Genomic DNA, 22,720 nt, shown 5'->3' with positions numbered 1-22,720 from the left:
AGAAAGACATCATTTAATTAATCTCCACCTATTCTTAAATTGAACATGACTTGTGATTAACTGAAACTAGGAAGTTAATGACATATTGACTAGTCTTTAGAATTGAACCAAATGCATTAATGTGACTAACTAAGTTTTGACCAAACTGAGATTTCCGAAAATATCAATCAAGGCCCTTCTCCAAGAATGTTGGGTTTACCATTATTGGAGTGTTATGTCACTTTCACTCAATAAGACCAAATCTCACACTTAATGCATATAGTACTTGTATAGGATGTTGGGTTTCTTTTGCAGGTGCTAGAAGGAGTAAAGGTGCCAAAATGTGGTGTTCAAATTTGAGTCAAACGGCTATACAACGGATATCAATTTTGGACTGGAGCACGCACGGTCAAACCACGATCGACCGTGCTGGCAACCGTGTGTCAACGGCTATTTTTTGAATTCTACTATAAAAGGCAAGCATTGAAGAGCATTTGAAGCTGACCCTCTTGCATATTTCAAAGGCTTATTTATAGAGATCACAAAGGCACTAATTACTACTCAAATGTGATCAAGCAAGAGAAGATTCTATGATCTTATAGATATAGAATTTGGTTGATGTAAACTTACTGATCAAAATCATTAATCTTGTGAGTTTACTTAGTGTAATGTATGTCCTAGTATTGTCTTAGGATCATCATTGCAAAGTGTATAAGTCTTGTAACTTCAATTAGTAGAAGCATAGGCTAGCTTTGTGATCTACTTCCTTAAAGGGACTTAGGAAGTTGATTAATCTTATTTGAAGATTAATACTTGTCCAAGGTGAAGACAAGTTGATCTAGGTTGGAGTTGATCTTTCAAAGGGATAGAAAGATTAGGTTTGTTGTCTACCAAAGAATTTGAAGACTTGTAAATCAGATCTCCACCAGGTTTGGAGAAAAGTGGTTAGTGAAGCAAGAAATCCCGATTAGTGTAATCGGGGAGTGGATTAACGTGGATTAGTTAACATCCACCCTAACTACTATAAATCTTTGTGTCTATGTTCTTTATATTACTTTATTCATCATTTTGAACATACACACCACACACATTAAGTTTGAGTTGAATTGGTTGATCATAGTTAATCGAATTCGGTGATCAATCGAAAAAGTGTTAAAAACGTATTAAGTAACTATTCACCCCCCCCTTCTTTAGTTACTTACATATTCTCTTATACATTGTAACCTAGCCTCCTATAATCAGTGTGCACGAAAGTAGTGACAAAATTCTATGTTTTGCGCTCGTTGACTAATTTCTTCTCTATGTTTGGAGTTGGGATAACAACGTTAAATTTTTGTGTCGTTTATAACTTATTTATCGTTTTATATTTTACTTTTCCGTTTGTCGTTCGTGAGTTGTGATTGACAATACCACAATCACATATTTTTTGTTAGCGTCCACTACAAATCCTAATAATAAAAAATATAACGGCAACAATATGTATCAATATATGGTCTATTTATTTATAAGTTTTTGAAATTAAAAAAGTTAATATTTATCTATAGTCCATTTATTTATAAGATTTTGATATTACGTTTTTTTTTATAACTATCATATTGAATGATGCTACTACTTATGACATTTTTATAGTATTATAAATTATAAATATGTAGAAACCTTTGGCCTAAAGAGTATTTATACTTAATACTACCCATAAAATTAACATGGGGATTGTGACATGAGGATTGTGACGCATGCTAAAGTAGTAAAAATTAATCACACATAAACCCCACACACTTTGCACTCAAAGATGAAATTAATCACGATGTTCACCATAGCATCTCTCGTTGTTCTATATATACTCTGGCCTTAATCTTAATCCTCCATAATAAGAAAGTAAATCAATAGTTATCCTAAAATCCTCTATACCCAATGTCTACACAAAACGAGAATGTTATTCGTCCCACTGCAAATTTCCCTCTTAGCGTTTGGGGAAACCAATTTCTTATAAATGAACAGGTATATGCTAATTAAATATCTTAATTTTGTTAGTGAAATTATTTAAGTTTGTTGGAGCTTACTAGGTTATAAAATGACCAACTTAATAACTAATGACCCATTATCAAAATTAAATTTTTATTTATTGTTGATACCATTGTTGCTCATGTTTATAATTAAAAAGCAAGAAGAGCAATACGAGGTTGAGCAAGAAATCCAAAGCTTGAAGGATAAAGTAAAGAAGAAAATATTGGCAAGTTTGAATGTTCCATTAGAACATACAAATTTGTTAAAACTAGTCGATGCAATTCAACGCTTAGGAATAGCGTATTATTTCGAGGAAGAGATTAATCAAGCCTTGAAGCGTATTTACGATGCATATGGTAATGATTGGAATGGTGGCTGCATTTCACTCTGGTTTCGACTCATGAGACTGTAGGATTAATGTGCAAGGTACAACATATAACTATATGGCCAACTTCATTTGAGCCTTCGAGGTCACACACATATACACCGAGACGTCAAATAAAATATATATATATATATATATGATGTATATATATTACTCAAGTAACAAAATAGTAAATCGAAATTAATTCATTTACTATTCATATAAATAGTAATTGAAACGAAATTAATTAATTTACTATTCACATGAAAACGACATGATAGAAATTATTAATTATTAGTTACATAATATACCCCTAAAGTATTTGAAAAATACGACTTTATAAACGCAAAAGGAAATCACACTATCTTTTCAAGATTTAAAATAGGATACTCTGTATCCATCGAATCCCACAAAATCATGGATTTTTGTCTTCAATAATTTATCCTTAAGAGATCTATGATAGTTGCTTATAAATAGAGATACACATAGCATAAGAATGAGGACTTAATAATACTAGTCTAAATCAATCATTAAGCAAAAGCATCATATTTATTTTTGGGTTTCCTTATGAGAAGTAAACGAACGAAGTAATATTATTGATTGTTATTGCTGTTGGTATAAAGATCAAAACCATACGGAGTATTATTAAAGTATTAATATAATTGGATTATATTAATAAGTTATTTGAGTTTAGACTAGCATCCATTGACGGTCGTTTGAAGTGTAGTGTGGACTATCCTAAGAGACGGTCATATTTTTTATCGTAGGTTTCTCTCCTTCAATCAGTTTCTTCAAGAAAGGTTTCTCTCCTTCAATCAGTTTCTTCAAGAAAGGTATATCATTTACTTACTTTGTGAATTACATATTTTGACAATTATTATTGGTGTAACTGGATATTTGGAATCGTTAATCATGTACATGTTTTATTAAATTTAAATATATGAATATTTAATTTTGTAAATGCTTTATAAAATAATAATTGATTATTATTTTAACTATCCGCTGCGTTAATCTGATTTAAAAGTACACACGATTTTCCAACAGTGGTATCAGAGCCGCCTTTACACCATCTTAGTTGTCGCGTGATTTTCTTTAGATTTAGCTTTGTGGTAAATTGGTAAGAGTCAAATGCTTTATGGTTTTGAAAGTCAACTTTGTTGATTACCTCATGACGCACGAATAAGATCTGAAAAAAGTCACTGTTATAAATTTTGAATTTATTTATTATGGCTTGAATAATTGTTGTTTATTTGATTCCATGGTTGTACACATGCATTGTAACCATGGACAAGCTATATGTAGGTTTTAATAACGTAGTTATTAAAAATTATGATTGCACACATAGTCTATAATGCCCCGACCTATGTATGATTGTTGTGATTGTTGATTACGGCAATATTAAGTCATATTGATTATTTATTATTTATAAGAAAAGCCATTTTGAAGCCAAAGTTGTATTATATTTATTTTTCATTTTTATAGTATTGTATTTAAGTTTATTCTAATTTGTAAAAGTATTAGATTAGTTATATTTTTTAATTTTAATAAATGTAATAAGATGAAGATTAAAGATAAAGATGCAACGTGGAGTTTGACTTAGAAGATGGCGAACAGGTCAAGTTGACAACGATGGCATTTGTCAAGTTTTCACTTGATTCTTGAATTAAGTGAGAGCTACGATATTACCCTTAGTTTGACCTCTTGATCCCATGTTGGCTCATGGGATCAAGCATAGGATTTTTGAGCTAGGCTATGTGTGTGTGATGCATGGTTGTGTTTTAATTTTGCATTTATATATAATTGTTGATTAGAATATATATGCTAAATTTTTTTGATGAAAACATTAAATGAAACCGGTAACGAGTTTCAAATATTAAAATTGATGATTTTAAAAGGTTAAACTATAACGAGTTTAAAGTTAAATAATTTTGAGACTCAAGTTATATATGTTTTTGATGAAAACATTAAATAAAACTCTAAACGAGTTTCAAAGATTAAAATTGATGATTTTAAAATAACTTAAACTCTAACGAGTTTAATGTTAAATGATTTTAAAAGTCAAATAATATATATAGACGACATCTTTTAAAACTGTTTTAAAACGATACACGTTTGTGTATTTGTTATTTTTATATCCTATAAATTAAATAACAAATTAGATCACAAACATAATCGACATATACAATTGGTTAAAATGTTTTTTAATTAATAGTGTAGCGAATCTTGTGTGCATGCATTATTCGTTGACACAAACTTTTTCCAAAATACCCGTCAAATTTAAGTCATGCCATCCAATGAGCTTGCAAACACTCCTCGTTATTTTTATGATCTAGTGAGACTAGGCTGAATTATAGCCACGAGGTGGATTTTTCGATCTAGTGAGATTAGCGTGAATTTCCACTGTTTCCAAATTGGACGACTTAATCGTATTCACGGTGAGACCTTAGTTCGAGGCAATGATGGGACAAACATGCCATTAGATAATAGTGGTTTGTTGGACTATAAATATCTCTAGGTCTCATAAAGATCTAAGAGTTGTACTTGTAATGCAATTGGTACCCGCTACCTACCAATAGACTCCATAACTGCTAGCTGATCAACAGATGTGGCTATGGAACCTCTATGTGGATCTTAGACTTTCGTAAATTAATTGTTTTTTAAAAATATTATAAAAACTTGGGTAGTTAATTTATTAAAGCTCAATATCGAAAATACCAAATTGAATCTTATATCTGTTGTAGATGTCAAATAATCAAAACGTAAATAAAAACACACTTCCTTCTTTGTTGGAAAAGGATAAACTCAATGTTCAAACTTCCTAGACTGGCACTGCAACCTGAGAATTGTTCTCAAGCATAATTGGAAGTTGAATAAAGTTTAGAACCCATATTCTTTCTTCCTGTTGTGGCAGTTGCTGCTGCTCAGCAAAATGATTATCGAATATTGTTCAATGATCGGGAAGAAATAGGATTGAAGGGTGAAAAAGAATAAACCGAATACTTGGTGGAAGGAAAATGACAAATCATTTGCTAGAAAAAATATTCCACCTTCCAAGAAGGAAAGCCCAACAAAAGACGCCAAATGTTTCCATTGTGGAAAGGTTGGCAATTTGAGAAGGAAGTTGTCCTATCTTCCAATCTGAGCTGAGAAAAGGCAACACTGGTGAGACTAGTAAATCAGGTATATTCCATATATAGTTATATACTTCTTCTAGTGATTCCTAGATCTTTTTTAACTGGTTGTGGTCTTTACACCTGTAACAATATGAAGGAAATGAGAAGTAGTAATAGACTGAAGAAAGACACACTGGATTTGCAAGTAGGCAAGGGGGATCAAGCTTTTGTTAAAGCTATTGGTACCTCTGAACTTACTTCTCTAAGTGGTCTTATTGTTTTGTTGGAATAATAAAATTATGCTCTCAATACTGCGAGCGACATAGTTTGAAAGATGTTAGTATTGAACTTGCATTTACACACTTAGGTATTTCAGTTTCTAAGGATAATATATTTATCTTAATACCTATCCACGTGATGATATTTTTGAAATTGATATGCATAGTGTAATTTTAAATGAGAATTCTGTGTATACCTACATCGCCAAAGTCTTCAAGCAAGACTTGAATAAGACATATCTATGACATTGTCATATTGGTCATATAAACAAACAATGCATTTCAAAACTCCAATCTAATAGACTTTTGGAATCAATTGACTCTGAGTCATTTGATATATGCGAGTCATGTTTATGTGAAAAGATGACAAATGTTTCTTTCTCCAATTTAGGTAAAAGAGCTAAAGATCTTTTAGGACTAATACATACTGTTGTATGTAGCCCTTTAAGAACAATGTATAGATTTAGTTAATTTTACTTCATTACATTTACTGATGAGTACAGTAGCTATGATTATGTTCACTTGCTGAAACATAAACATAAAGCTATTTTCACATTCAAAAGTATTCCAAAATGAAGTAGATAACCAGCTTGGAAAGACCATTAAAGCACTTCACTCCGATTGAGTAAGTAAGTTTATGAATCAAGAGTTTTTTTTGGACCACCTAAAGAATTGTGGGATTGTCTCATAGTTCACTATACCTTACACACCACAACACGATGGTGTGTCTGAGTAAGAGGAATCGAACTTTACTTGATATAGTTTGATTTATGATGAGTCTGATTTCTCTACTACCATCTTTTAGGGATATGCATGAGAGTCTGCTGCAGGCATACTCAATGTGATTCCAACTATGAAGGTAGAAAAGACACCATATGAGTTATGGCATGGGAAGAATCCCAAGTTGTCTTATCTGAAAGTCTGGGGTTGTAAAGCGTACGTGAAGCAATGACACTTCAAACAAATTAGAACCCAGAACTATCTAATGTTACTTTGTACGATACATAAAGGAAACAATGAGTTACTACTTTTACTACCAAGCTGAAGACAACGTGTTTTCTGCTCGGTCGGCTGAATTCCTGGAAAGAGATCTTCTCTTACAAGAAGTCAGTGGGAGTAAAGTAGATCTTGAAGAAATTCAAGTACTTTAAAGTAACATACCTTCAGTAAGCACTATCAATCCACACATTGAAACTGAGCGCACTGTTGGTGAGCCAGAACGTGTTACACATGCACTTTATAGATCTAGTAGAACTCATCGGCTTATGAGGTTTAAACTGATTAATTCAGATAAACCTCAACTAAGGGATTATGATGAACTCTCTAGCTGCGTGAGGCCATATCAGATCCTGAATCTGAAAATGACTAGATTCTATGAATACATATATGCAGTCCATGAAGGATAATCAAGTATGAGACTTGATTGATCTTCTACCCAATTGTAAGACAATGAGGTAAAAATGGGTCTTCAAAGGAAGACTGATATGGACGGTAATGTAAACACTTTTAAAGCTCGATTGGTGACAAAAGGTTATGATGAAAGTTTTTCACCAGTCGCGAGCCTTAAAACAATTAGGATACTTATTGCCATGGTTACTCTTCGTGATAACAAAATATGGCTAATGGATGTCAAAACCGCTTTCCTAAATGGCGACCTAAGCGTGGACGTATATATGGTTCAGCCGGAAGGGTTTATGAATCCTAAGCATCCTAATAAAGTATGCAAGCTTCCAAAATCCATTTATGAATTAAAGCAAGCATCCAGGAGCTAGAATCTTAAGTTTAATGAGAAAATCAAAGTGTTTAATTTTCTTCAAAACCAAGATAAGCCCTGAGTTTACATTAGAGCTAGTGGGAGCAAAGTAGTCTTCTTGATCTTATATGTTGATGACATATTACTTATTAGAAATAACATTCTAACTTGCAAGATGTCAAGTCTTGGCTTGGAAAATGTATTTCCATAAAGGATCTTGATGAAGCTACTTATATTATTGGAAAGAGGATCTATACAATAGATCCAATTGGCTTATTGGTTTGAATCAAAGTACATACATTATCTTGCAGAGATTTAGCATGCAAAACTCAAAGAATGGAGCTTTGCCAATGCAAAAGGGCATAACCGTGAGAAAGTCTCAAAAGTCCTATCACAGCAGATGAGATGAGACAAATAAAATGTATCACATATGCTTCGGCTATATGATCCATTATGTATGCCATGATATGTACAATATTCGATGTTTCGTTAATTTTGAGTTTGACGAGTCATTGTCAACATAATTCAGGTGAAGTACATTGGATTGTTGTTAAGAATATTCTTTAGTATTTGCAGAGTACTAATGATATGTTCTTGGTTTACGGTGGTTTGGAAGAAGAGTTAAGTATTAAGTTTTATACTGATTCTAGTTTTCAAACTGATCAAGATGATTCTCGATCCAATCACGTTGTTTCTTTGTCATGATGGGCAAGACAGTTGATTGGAAGAGCTCTAGGCAGAGCACTATTGAACAATCTACAACAAAAGCAGAATACATTGTTGACTGAGAAGCTGCTCAGAAAGCTGTCTGGATAAGGAAGCTTGTTGTTATACTCAGAGTAGTAAACAACATTTAATCTTCTATAATATGTACTGTGATAGTTCGAATATTAATATACTTTTGAAAGAATCACATGTACATAAAAGTATCTGGCACATTCTTCAAAAGTTTGACTACATTCATTAAGTCATTAAGAGGAATGATATTAGTATTCTTAAAGGTTCATACAAATGATAATGTGGCTGACCCGTTCATGAAGCCCATGATGCACAACAAGCATGATGATCATTGTAGTAATACTGGACTTCGTTATGCGGTTGATCTTTTTCATTTGTAATTTAGTATTTGGATATTTTTGGAACATTAAGCAGTTTTATATTAATGAATTGATATATACTTGGTATGATCATTTTCATTTATATAACTGTGTTCTATATTAGCATGTTTAATCCATGGATAATTGTTGATTATTCAAAATCTCCATAATCGGTCATGTTATGGGAATAACATGAATTAAGATTAATGTGAAATTTTGGTTAGATTCATTGATGATGAATAGTTAACTTGTTGAGACCAAAATTCATATGTATTCATTGATGATGAATATTGAAATGACCCAACCATGAGATGTCACTACATGGATCGTAGTCAGTAGTGAATCTTTTAGTGATTATGTCTTTGTGTCCTAAAACTTGAGATGCATGCCCGTCTTGATGAGTGTAGCATTGTACTTTGATATGGTTAAATGCTGTCCTGAATAAGGCTGTTATAAAGGCCATTATTGGGTATAATGTAAAGCTCGTGATAGACACGTGTATGCAATATAGGATTTGTTCCTCTAAAATGTTTGGAGTTAGATACTTTTTGAGCTCCTCGATGAATGAATAAGATATTTGTGTGGCCGCACCCAGATGTAATTAAGATGATACTTAATTAATTTGGTGATCTAATTCAGTTCTAAGATCGAAAAACAAAATTGTTAAACAAATGAGAATGACCGATGATCCATATCTCAAGTTTAACTAAAGTATCTGAAACAAAAGGACGAATGACATTTAAAACTTACCATAAACAGTTTCGAGAAACTACCCTCACATGAATTTGGGGACAATGATGTGTTTCTAGACGCTTACCATTGTTTGTATAGTTACTTGGTGTTGTGCCATGCACAAGTGGGAGTCTGTAGAATTAATGTGCAAGGTACAACATATAACTATATGACCAACTTCATTTGAGCCTTCGGGGTCACACACATATACACCGAGACGTCAAATAAAATATATATATATATATATATGATGTATATATTACTCAGGTAACAAAATAGTAAATCGAAATTAATTCATTTACTATTTATATGAATAGTAAATGAAACGAAATTAATTAATTTACTATTCACATGAAAGCGACATGATAGAAATTATTAATTATAAGTTACATAATATACCCCTAAAGTATTTGAGAAATACAACTTTATAAACGCAAAAGGAAATCACACTATCTTTTCAAGATTTAAAATAGGATACTCTGTATCCATCGAATTCCACAAAATCATGGATTTTTGTCTTCAATAATTTATCCTTAAGAGATCGATGATGGTTGCTTATAAATAGAGATACACATAGCATAAGAATGAGGACTTAATAATACTAGTCTAAATCAATCGGTAAGCAAAAGCATCATATTTATTTTTGGGGTTTCCTTTTGAGAAGTAAACGAACGAAGTAATAATATTGATTGTTATTGTTGTTGGTATAAAGATCAAAACCATACGGAGTATTATTAAAGTATTAATATAATTGAATTATATTAATAAGTTATTTTAGTTTGGACTAGCATCCATTTACGGTCGTTTGAAGTGTAGTGTGGACTATCCTAAGAGACGATCATATTTTTAATCGTAGGTTTCTCTCCTTCGATCAGTTTCTTCAAGAAAGGTTTCTCTCCTTCAATCAGTTTCTTCAAGAAAGGTATATCGTTTACTCACTTTGTGAATTACATATTTTGACAATTATTAGTGGTGTAACTGGATCTTTGGGATCGTTAATCATGTACATGTTTTATTAAATTTAAATATATGAATATTTAAATTTGTAAATGGTTTATAAAATAATAATTGATTATTATTTTAACTATCCGCTGCGTTAATCTGATTTAAAAGTACACACGATTTTCCAACAGAGACAACAAGGCTTCTTTGTTTCATGTAGTGAGTTTACTTTCAAAAAACTATAAATTCGAAAAATATACGGGACCCGAGTAATTAAACTTAGTGGTGTCTTTTCCAATTTAAAAGAAAAACTATAAATTTGAAAATATACGGGGTCCTGCAGTTAAATTTAGTGGTGTCTACACAATTTAAAAGGTATTTTCTACTAAAAAAATTTCAAACTACTGGTGTTCCGTGACTCCACGAACTTCTCTTTAAACTCGCCGCTGCAACCCATTTAGGGTGGTGGACTAGTGGGACTATTTATAAATATTTGTGGATATTCGTGATATGCCTCTGTGTTTATATTCCAAAACAATTTACTTGTTGCAACCGAAACTTATCATATTGCATGTAATATTTGGACAGATATATTCAATACATATGAGAGCGATGGAACATTTAAGGAGAGCTTAAAGAATGATGTACAAGACATGCTTGATTTGTATGAGGCAACGTTTATGAGTGTACCAGTGGAAGTCATACTTGATGAAATTGCAAATAATCCAAATTTGGGAAACGATATCGACACTAACCTAATAAAAAATGCACTAAAACAACCTATAAGAAAGAGATTGCCGAGGCTAGAGGCGATACAATACATACCTTTCTACCAACAACAAGCATCCCATAATGAGAATTTACTAAAACTTGCCAAGTCAGGGTTCAACTTGCTTCAATCACTCCATAAGAAGGAGCTTAGCCAACTCACTAAGTACAATCTTACAACCACCCCTTAATTATTACCTTCTTTTTTGTTTTTATGAATTAAAAAATTGTGTTATATAAGCATCGTTCATGTTATTATTGGATATTCATTTCTTAGACTTATGGACTTGCTAATCTAATGTAGATGGTGGAAGGCTTTTGATGTTCCAAAAAATATGCCTTATGCAAGAAACAGATTGGTCGAATCCTACTTTTGGTCACAAGGCGTGTACTTTGAACCTCAATATTCTAAAGCGAGAATTTTTCTGGCAAAAATTTTCGCAGTGGCAACTATTCTGGATGACATTTATGATGCTTATGCTACATATGAAGAGCTTTTGATTTTTACGGAAGCTTTTCAAAGGTTAGCACAATATGCGTGAACTTTTCCAATATTGGTCAAAACGTGTATATTGGCAGAGACACGCTAACTCTGTGTGCCGTAGCACCCACCAATCCCACCCCGAAAGGGACCTGTGCCGGAAAAGCACCTCCTCCCAGGTACCACAGTGACGGCAAGGCGATCTTTACCCCAACTAGCTAGTCCCCCGAAGCACTTCACATATCCCCCCCCCCCCCCCCCCCCCCCCCCCCGGAGGGGAAAATAATTCCATGCGGGGCGCCCAGACTGAGAATCGAACTTGCGCCTTTATTGGTCAAAGCTTCCCCCACTGTGGGCCCAGGGATCAAAGGCATCGGGTACCACTGAGCTAGAAGCTCGTTGGTAACTTTTCCAATATTTAGAACAACCTATTTCAGATCAAATTTATCATTTACACAACACATAAATTGTTTGTAGTTGGTCCATTATGTGCTCTGATGTGCTCCCGGAAGGCATGAAACTAACATACCAAATGTTTATGGGAGTTTATAATGAAATGAAGGAAATCATGGCTAAAGAGGGAAAGGCACATTATCTAGAATATTTGAAAGAGGCCGTAAGTACTCTTGACACCCTCATCTATATATAGAGTTCATTAGTGCCAAACTAAACGTATAAGGTTTCCTATGTTTAGGCTATACCCGAGCAAGGGGGTAATTTTTACTCAGATATACGCCTCTTAAATGGGTTATTAAGCAACCCTTTTCTCAGACCCCTGACCTCAAGATACACTGCTAGTCTGCTAGTGAGGTTTAAACCTGAGTTTATAAGTGCCACAGTAATTTAATTAAGGAAATTTAAATAGAAAGTACCTAAAACATAGGTATAATTGTTTTGTCAAAAGAAATGACTACATGGATGTGATTATTCAATATTTCAATATATACTAGACGAAGGAATTCGTGGGAAGCTACATGATTGAAGCAAAATGGAGACATGAAGAGTATATACCAACAACGGAGGAGCACACATCAGTTAGTTTGCTTAGTTGTGGCTACAAATTCCTTCTGATATCGGGTTTTTTTGGTATGGGTGACGTAATCACAAATGAGTCATTCAACTGGGCTCTCTCTAATCCTCCTCTCCTTAATGCCTGTTGCGCACTTTGTAGGTTTCAGGATGATGTTGTCACCCACGAGGTACGATTAATCTACAACTTATTACATCATAATAAGTAACATTAAGCTTTTTTTGGATTTATATGTTGGAGATAATCGGTTAAGGAAATGCAAATTAGTCCCACATTGGAAACTGATAGAAAGAAATGTACATATATAAGCTAATGGGAACCTCATTTTATCATCAATTGGTTTTAGAGTAATGTAGAATTCATGAGCTTATGTGTCGTACATGTGTTCTTATTTTTTTTAAATTTCCCCGAAAAATAACAAAAATTTAGTGCAGGAGGAGCAAGAAAGAAAACATGTTGTATCTACCGTTGAATGCTACTTGAAGGAAAGCAATGTATCCAAAGAATATGTAATTGACTTGCTCTTACAGAAAGTCGAAACGTCATGGAAAGAAATGAATTTGGAGTCCCTTATTGCAGAGATGTTGTTCCGATGCAGTTAGTTATGCGAGTGGTCAATTTGGCACGTGCGATTGAGGTTTTGTACAAGTATAAAGATAATTTCACACATCACTACTAGAAAAGTATAAATTGGGGACGACCTTTTTCGGGACGACATAATGTCGTCCCCAAAAATAAGGAAAACGACAAAAAATGGGCCAGCTTTTTCTGAGACGTTTGACCAGTTTTTTGGGGACGACATTTAGGGACGACATGTCGTCCCCAAAGAAATTACCATTTTTCATTTATTTTTTTGGTAAAAAACTGGCTCCAAAAAGCAAAAAAAATCCCGCCAAACTTTTGGGGACGACATGTCGTCCCTAAATGTCGTCCCCAAAAAAAGAATTATATTTAATTGTTTTTTTGGCGCAGAAATATTTGGCTCCAAAGGCGGGAAAATTTCGTGCTATTTTTTGGGGACGACACGTCGTCTCTAAAAACTTTTGGGGATGACATTTGTGGCGCCTTTTGTGGCGCACCAGCGCCACTAAAGGTACAAACGAAAAAAGGTTGAATTCAACTAGTAATATTATTTTCTAGTATAAGTATTGCGTCACACACTATCATACTATATGGTTGTCCATTTTTATTTATTTTTTTATTAACGATCCGTCAAAAATTATTATTATTAATATTACTAGTTGTTTTTTTACTTTAATTTTTTATTTACTATATATTCAATTTCAATTGTGGATTTATCATTTCTCATATGATGGTTATTTGTTAGGAAGTGGTACAAGTGATAGTTACTTGTAGATTGTAGACAAATACGAAAATCTGAAAGACAGAAATTGTGTATGTTGGCACTTCATCACGAATGTTCATTCATACATGCATGAATTATGAATAACATAACGTTTACATGAGGTGGATGTATCCAGTTGAGAGATACATGAAGAAATTAAAAAATTATGTTAGAAATAAAGCTAAGCCTGAAGGTTGTATAGCAGAGGGGTACGTTGCCGACGAAGCGTTAACAACATGTTCAATGTCTCTTGAAGGAGTACAAACGAGATTTAATCGGCCTGACAGATATGAGGACGGGCCAAATAGACCGTGTGAGTTTCATGTGTTCAAATCCCTATGTGTAACATCCTGACATCGGGCCTAGGTGAAATTTACCTTTTTGCCCTTTAGGAGTGTTAAAGTGAATTTTAATGAAATATATAATTATTAATTATTTATAATTAATTGTTAGACCATTGGGTCCGTTTTATGACCAGGGTCCCGAAACAGGTTATATTATTTAATTATGACATCGTATGCTTTGCTGAATTAAATACGAAAGATATCTGATAACAGATAAATACCCGTGTATTATCGGGAATGGGTTTAAAACCCATTTAATTAAGTAAAACTGCTCGTGGTTTTTGTGGTTCCAGTACATTGTTTTATTTTCTTTTTATCTAGATCAAATAAAAACACACACATCACAAACACTAAAGCCTAGCCAAAATTGTTGATGATGAAGATGTAATTGAAGATTAAATTGTGGGTTTGTTCATCTCTCTCCCTCTCGTCTCTGTCACGCACCACTCGCCATCACCATTGAAAGACCTAGTTTTTATTGTTGAAGAGGATGATAAAATTGAAAGCTTTCAATCATGATTCGTGCTTCCTTTAACATCTAGCATCAAGGTTTGTCTTTAATTTATGCTTAATCTATGTTTATTTAGGGTTTTACTATTTGTTATTAAATGATGCAAATGGGTGCTTGAATCTTTTGATTTTGGTGATGAAATTGCTTGATAAATGTTAGATTTAAGTTGAATAATTGCTAGCAAATAATTTTGGGTTTGAATATAGCTAAAAAAAATTGGTGTACCATGGGAGTGGACAGCAGCTTTTAGCTGCTACTGCTGCTGTTCGGTGGGCTGCCACCACTGCCACCACGGCTGCCCGCGGCAGCTGGTGGCCAGTGGTGGCGGTTGACGGATGGTGGCGGTGTTTGTCGATTTTTGGTACGCGAGATGGTTCGGGTTACCCGTTTGGACCCCGAATCGTTCGTGTTAATTTAGTAGTGATTGGTTTCGTCGTTTTTAGACTATGACCCATTTTTCTAGTTATAATTGGATTGTAAATGGTATAAGTATGTAAATAGTGTGGATTGCTGACTTTTAACTCGTGACCATAATGGTGAGTTAAATTTGGGTTATAAATTATATAAGTGGACTTTTAACTCGACGTAGAGGTGGTCGTGGACCAACAACAAATGGTAAATTACGAAAAATGTGGGCTGACATTGGTGGACCATTGCCGATTCAGTTTGATGTTAGTGTGTTGGGGACCGGTCGCCCGATAGGCCCACACAAGTCGATGTGTATTAACATGCTCGCGGGAATCGTTAAGGACCCGTTATTTCCAAAGCATTACGAGAGTTGGGAAAAGGTTCCTGGCGAAAACAAAGAAAAAATTTGGCTTGATCTCGGTGTAAGTTTATTCGGTTAATTATATTATAGTTGACTTATTTAATCTTAAACTTTATATAATATATTACTTATTATACTAATAGAATTTTGTAACTTTTTTTTTTCAAATTGTTGTAGGGGTTTTTTAAGATGGGCGACTGGCTAGATGGTGGACATACCCAAAAGGTGGTGGAAGCCGGGGTAAATTCTTTGTGCGCGGACCGATGGAGAAATGCTAAAAGTAAACAAAAAAAATATTTCACGGATAATGACGGGTACGCACTTCCCAATAACCTTCGAAACCGACCCCCACCGAATGTTCAACAACGTCTATGGGACCCATTTGTGGACCTAATGCTTTCAAGTAAATTCCGGGCTCGTTCTGCGCAGAACAAGAAAAATAGGGCGAAGATGGAATACGCCAGTACGCAGGGTAGCAGGTCAATTGCCGACCGTGTGGTAAATCCTATTTTTAACTTTAGTTTATGGAAAATATTAATACGTGTCTGTAAATTTTAAATGGTCAAATATTAATATGTGTTTGCAGGCCTCTCTGGATCCTCCGAGTCTTATCGAAAACTTCAAGAACAACCACACTTTTAAGAAAGGTGGATGGAGTGGGGATAAAGCTAGGGTGAACCACGTAAGTACTTACATATATATATATATATATATATATATATATATATATATATATATATATATATATATATATATATATATATATATATATATATATATATATATATATATATATAAAGTCAAACGAAGTCAACAAAAGTCAATTGGGTTAAAATTGGGTTAAATTTAGTCAATTGGTCAATATGGGTTAAAATTGATTTAAATGAAGTCAATTGGTCAATATAAGTATATGTATATGTATATGTGGGCCAAATGGTCAATATGGGTTAAAATTGGGTTAAATTGAGTCAATTAGTCAATATGGGTCAATATAAGTATATGTATATGTATATACGGGTCAAATGGTCAATATGGGTCAAATGGTCAATTGGGGTCAATGTGGATTAAAATCGTCCCCAATTGAGTCATTTAGTCAATATGGGTCAATATAAGTATATGTATATGTGTATATGGGTCAAATGGTGAATATGGGTTGTCGTATTGTTATATGATAATACTAATAATAATATTTGTTAACTATGTAGGAAAAAATGTTGAAATTAAAAGAAAAATATCCGGAAAGGAGTGATGAAGTCATTATGTTGGAAGTTTTAGGCAAACGTCGCGGGTACCGTCGCGGAGTGGGTAAAACGTTACCCGGATCGGCTAGTACATCATCTTCATCATCAACTTGTCAAACAAGACGACCACCACCACCGGGTTCCGAAAACCCATTGCTAAAGGAAGCGGTATACGATACTTTTGCCTTTAACAATATGGCAATCCCGCCCCAATGGCAATCTTTTTTCCCAACCCCCAATCAAACTCAAGAAACCGAAGGTGAAGACGAAGGTGATGACGATGAAGACATGGAAGAAAGTGGTGCGTCTCAAAGCGAAAGTGATGAAGAAAATGAAGATGAAGCAAGGTAAGTTTGTAAGTTTGTTTGCTATTCGGATTTGGTTTAAGTTTGTAAACTTTGGATAATGTTTTAAGGTTGTAAACTTTGTGTCGGATTGTAATCTTTTAGTATTCGGATTAAGTTTGTAACGGTTGGATAATGTTTCGGACATGTTTTAATTAATGTTGAGCTTGTGTTTGTGAAATATATTGTGTTTTGTGCAACAGGTTTTGATTTGGTTTAAATGTGCCGTTTTTACGGCTGGAAAAGCAGTTTTTAATCGGCCCAAAAACGATAACAGCTTATTGGGGACGACATGTTGTACCCTTTTGTCGTCCCCAATTACATTTTAATATTATTATTATTATTTAGAATGAAAATAGGATATTTTAATATTATTTTTTTAGAGACGACATGTCGTCCCTAAAGAGTCGTCCCAATTAGATTAAAAATATTATAATTATTAATTCGTTGGAAAAATGATTTTTTTAATATTATTTCTTTAGGGACGACATGCCGTCCCTAAAAGTCGTCCCCAAAAAATGGACAAGATTAACAATTGAAAAGTCAAAGTGGGTCCCACCGTCGTCCCTAAAAAAAAATCAGTCGTCCCGAAAAACTTTTCGCGACAGAACACTGGGGACGACTTTATGGGGACGACATGTCGTCCCCAAAGATTATTGAGGACGACATGTCGTCCCTAAAAACAAAATTTTGTTGTCCCCAATTGGGGTTTTTCCAGTAGTGATGTTGGAGAAGAGCTGATAAATCATATTAAAGCTCTTCTAGTTGACTCTATGAGTACTTAACTCTTCGTTTTCGAGGTATTAAGAAGATATATGCACGATATATGCACGATATACTTTCAGCGTACATACACGTGGACAAGAAATATAATGGGATACTATAGTATGTTTGATATTGTGGGATTACTTGAAATTAATAAGTTGGTCTGAGATTGTGTTGTGTCTAATTAAATGTGTGTGCAGTCAGTCAAATGTGTGGTTGTATAATGTGACAATAATACGCTATGGGGGCTTGATTACCAATGTGGTTTGATGATGTGTAGTGTTGATGTACAATATGTATGCTTGCAATTTAGCTGTCTGAACTTTTATGTATATAGGATATAGGATATCGTTGCCTGCTTATCGGTATGTAGTGTGTGAATGTGTAAAATATTATAAAACGTACGTTTTTTATTGCCATGTATTACATATTATTTGACTTTTTTAACATATTTGACGGTATACAGATAGAATTATTATATTTGTTATAAACTAGTTTTTAGGTCCGTGCTTCGCCGCGAAGTGAATATTTCTGCAGTTATTCAAATAGTATGGATTTTTTTTCCCTTTGTTTTTTGTCGTTGCATATTATTTGGTACTTCATTCGTCCCATATTAATAATAAACCTATCCTTTATGGACCGTCTCAAATTAATACTCAACTCCCATAAATAGATAAAAATAGAAATTTCCGTTTCGATTATAGTTAGTTGCGTTATGTTCCTAAAATTATTTAGAGTTAAATGGTATTGGCGGTGAAGGATAACTCGAGTAGAGAGATGGACGATCTTATCTAGTCACGGGTTCTATACCCGCGGGTGGAGTAGTGACTTCCTTCTAATCTAGGGTTCGAGGAATGATCGTCTACACTCCACCTCCCACATACCCTACATTCGTGGGATTGGGCATTGTTGTTGTTGTTGTTTTATGTTTTTTAATTAAATAATGAAGGATTCTTCCTCTGCTTACGGTTCTTGCAATTTTCACTTTCACCCCCTGTAGTTTTACAAAATGGTAAACATACAAGTTTTTTCTTTTCTGACTATTAAAAAAAGGCAAAAAGGCAAATTTTAGAATAACAAATTTATGCCTGGAAAATTGGAGATTGATTTGAGGCCCTGAACGATTACACGTGTCATAAAATTAAGATGGAAAAAAGGTACCTGAAGAAGAATGGGGTCGTTTGCGATTAAGAGTAGAGGTGTGTTGATCAACAAAGTGATTGATTTTTGATTGAAAAGGGTTGAGTTTAGAGTAGACACCAGTTGAGTTGGTCCAGAGGTCGGTGGAGTTACGGCGGCCGGAATGGGGATGAGATCGGCGAGAATAGCACCACCACAAATGCTTGCATTTTCCGATTAAATTGATTTAACATTTAATATGGTTTGAAAATGTTGAAGTTAAACGTAAAATGAGGGTTTAAGTAGGAGAAGTGTAAAAGGGTAATAAGTTAAACGAAGCTTCACGGGTGGTCCTGAATGCGATGAATATTCTGTTTTTAAAAAGTTATTTAAGGCTAGTTGCAAATTTTATAAATGATGATGATGGTAGTGAAGGAGGTGTAGTGACCCGAACTTTTACATGTTTATATATATTAATTGAGATTGATATTTACATGATTAAATGTTTCCAACATGTTAAGCAATCAAACTTGTTAAGACTTGATTAATTGAAATATGTTTCATATAGACAATTGACCACCCAAGTTGACCGGCGATTCACGAACGTTAAAACTTGTAAAAATGGCATGACGATATATATATGGATATACATATGGTTAACATGAGATTATGATAAGTAAGTATCTCCATAAGTATATTAACAATGAGTTATATACATATAAACAAGACTACTAACTTAAGGATTTCGAAACGAGACATATATGTAACGATTATCGTTGTAACGACATTTAAATGTATATATATCATATTAAGATATATTAATATATCATAATATCATGATAATATAATAATTTAACATCTCATTAGATATAATAAACAATGGGTTAACAACATTAATTGAGATCGTTAACTTAAAGGTTTCAAAACAACACTTACATGTAACGACTAACGATGACTTAACGACTCAGTTAAAATGTATATACATGTAGTGTATTTAGATGTATTAAAATACTTTTGGAAGACTTCAAGACAAATATCAAAACACTCATACTTAACGAAAATGGTTACAGTTACTTTTCCATTCTTTTCTTTCATCAAGAATTCTAGTCGTATTTTTACCCGTATTATACACAGCTTCAAAACGTACTTACTATGGGTATATACCAATAGGAACTAGCATGGGATTCCACTCTTGATTATGTCATGTATGACTAATCAATTTTAACTTCTACCATGAGCTAGTCAACTAACTAGAACTCCTTTTAACCCCACTCACCACTCACCAATTACCACTCATCATTCACTCCATTTCACTTCCAATTCTCTTTCTAATTCTCTCTCAACACACCCACACTATTATGAACGTATTTTTCCAGTAGTTAATCATCATCTTCATCAAAAATCACTTCAAGAATCAAGCTATAATCATCATAGGAAGAACACTTCAAGAACACTTCAAAAATCCCTTCAAGTTTACTAATTTACTTCCAAGCTTTCTAATCCATTCCAAGTAATCATCTAAGATCAAGAAACCTTTGTTATATACAGTAGGTTATCTTTCTTATTCAAGGTAATATTCATATTCAAACTTTGATTCAATTTCTATAACTATAAACTATCTTAATTCGAGTAAAAATCTTACTTGAACTTGTTTTTGTGTCATGATCCTACTTCAAGAACTTTCAAGCCATCCAAGATCCTTTGAAGCTAGATCATTTCTTGTCACTTCCAGTAGGTTTACCTACTAAACTTGAGGTAGTAATGATGTTCATAACATCATTCGATTCATATATATAAAACTATCTTATTCGAAGATTTAAACTCGTAATCACTAGAACATAGTTTAGTTAATTCTAAACTTGTTCGCAAACAAAAGTTAATCCTTCTAACTTGACTTTTAAAATCAACTAAACACATGTTCTATATCTATATGATATGCTAACTTAATGATTTAAAACCTGGAAACACGAAAAACACCGTAAAACCGGATTTACGCCGTCGTAGTAACACCGCGGGCTGTTTTGGGTTAGTTAATTAAAAACTATGATAAACTTTGATTTAAAAGTTGTTATTCTGAGAAAATGATTTTTATTATGAACATGAAACTATATCCAAAAATTATAGTTAAACTCAAAGTGGAAGTATGTTTTCTAAAATGGTCATCTAGACGTCGTTCTTTCGACTGAAATGACTACCTTTACAAAAACGACTTGTAACTTATTTTTCCGACTATAAACCTATACTTTTTCTGTTTAGATTCATAAAATAGAGTTCAATATGAAACCATAGCAATTTGATTCACTCAAAACGGATTTAAAATGAAGAAGTTATGGGTAAAACAAGATTGGATAATTTTTCTCATTTTAGCTACGTGAAAATTGGTAACAAATCTATTCCAACCATAACTTAATCAACTTGTATTGTATATTATGTAATCTTGAGATACCATAGACACGTATACAATGTTTCGACCTATCATGTCGACACATCTATATATATTTCGGAACAACCATAGACACTCTATATGTGAATGTTGGAGTTAGCTATACAGGGTTGAGGTTGATTCCAAAATATGTATAGTTTGAGTTGTGATCAATACTGAGATACGTATACACTGGGTCGTGGATTGATTCAAGATAATATTTATCGATTTATTTCTGTATATCTAACTGTGGACAACTAGTTGTAGGTTACTAACGAGGACAGCTGACTTAATAAACTTAAAACATCAAAATATATTAAAAGTGTTGTAAATATATTTTGAACATACTTTGATATATATGTATATATTGTTATAGGTTCGTGAATCAACCAGTGGCCAAGTCTTACTTCCCGACGAAGTAAAAATCTGTGAAAGTGAGTGATAGTCCCACTTTTAAAATCTAATATTTTTGGAATGAGAATACATGCAGGTTTTATAAATGATTTACAAAATAGACACAAGTACGTGAAACTACATTCTATGGTTGAATTATCGAAATCGAATATGCCCCTTTTTATTAAGTCTGGTAATCTAAGAATTAGGGAACAGACACCCTAATTGACGTGAATCCTAAAGATAGATCTATTGGGCCTAACAAACCCCATCCAAAGTACCGGATGCTTTAGTACTTCGAAATTTATATCATATCCGAAGGGTGTCCCGGAATGATGGGGATATTCTTAAAAATGCATCTTGTTATTGTCGGTTACCAGGTGTTCACCATATGAATGATTTTTATCTCTATGTATGGGATGTGTATTGAAATATGAAATCTTGTGGTCTATTGTTACGATTTGATATATATAGGTTAAACCTATAACTCACCAACATTTTTGTTGACGTTTAAAGCATGTTTATTCTCAGGTGAATATTAAGAGCTTCCGCTGTTGCATACTAAAATAAGGACAAGATTTGGAGTCCATGTTTGTATCATATTGTGTAAAAACTGCATTCAAGAAACTGATTTCGATGTAACATATTTGTATTGTAAACCATTATGTAATGGTCGTGTGTAAACAGGATATTTTAGATTATCATTATTTGATAATCTACGTAAAGCTTTTTAAACCTTTATTTATGAAATAAAGGTTATGGTTTGTTTTAAAAATGAATGCAGTCTTTGAAAAACGTCTCATATAGAGGTCAAAACCTCGCAACGAAATCAATTAATATGGAACGTTTTTAATCAATAAAAACGGGACATTTCAGTTGGTATCAGAGCGTTGGTCTTAGAGAACCAGAATTTTACATTAGTGTGT

The 22,720-nt window shown here is 33.4% G+C and overlaps 1 protein-coding gene and 1 pseudogene across 1 annotated transcript; both read left to right on the top strand.

The window, feature by feature from the left end:
* Positions 1-1,890: 1,890 nt before the first annotated feature.
* LOC139898856 (alpha-isocomene synthase-like) lies at positions 1,891-17,880 on the top strand (annotated as a pseudogene).
* On the top strand, positions 15,371-17,287 carry LOC139896396 (uncharacterized). The gene is made up of 4 exons (XM_071879029.1): positions 15,371-15,571; positions 15,688-16,008; positions 16,097-16,192; positions 16,716-17,287. Exons 1-4 carry the CDS (start codon positions 15,371-15,373, stop codon positions 17,100-17,102), a joined length of 1,005 nt encoding a protein of 334 aa, XP_071735130.1. The 3' UTR covers positions 17,103-17,287.
* Positions 17,881-22,720: the final 4,840 nt, after the last annotated feature.

The sequence above is a fragment of the Rutidosis leptorrhynchoides genome, chromosome 3 (genome assembly GCF_046630445.1).
Source record: "Rutidosis leptorrhynchoides isolate AG116_Rl617_1_P2 chromosome 3, CSIRO_AGI_Rlap_v1, whole genome shotgun sequence".
Taxonomy (NCBI): Eukaryota; Viridiplantae; Streptophyta; class Magnoliopsida; order Asterales; family Asteraceae; genus Rutidosis; species Rutidosis leptorrhynchoides.
The sequence above is the reverse complement of the archived record's forward strand: the minus strand, read 5'-3'. Positions and strand labels throughout refer to the sequence as shown.

What these genes read in the sequence shown, in the direction of transcription:
- LOC139896396 (XM_071879029.1), top strand. Translation starts at nt 15,371, where the DNA reads ATGTGGGCTGACATTGGTGGACCATTGCCGATTCAGTTTGATGTTAGT. An exon ending in AAATTTGGCTTGATCTCGGT is followed by an intron (nt 15,572 to 15,687) that starts GTAAGTTTATTC and finishes AAATTGTTGTAG; the next exon opens with GGGTTTTTTAAGATGGGCGA. An exon ending in GGTCAATTGCCGACCGTGTG is followed by an intron (nt 16,009 to 16,096) that starts GTAAATCCTATT and finishes ATGTGTTTGCAG; the next exon opens with GCCTCTCTGGATCCTCCGAG.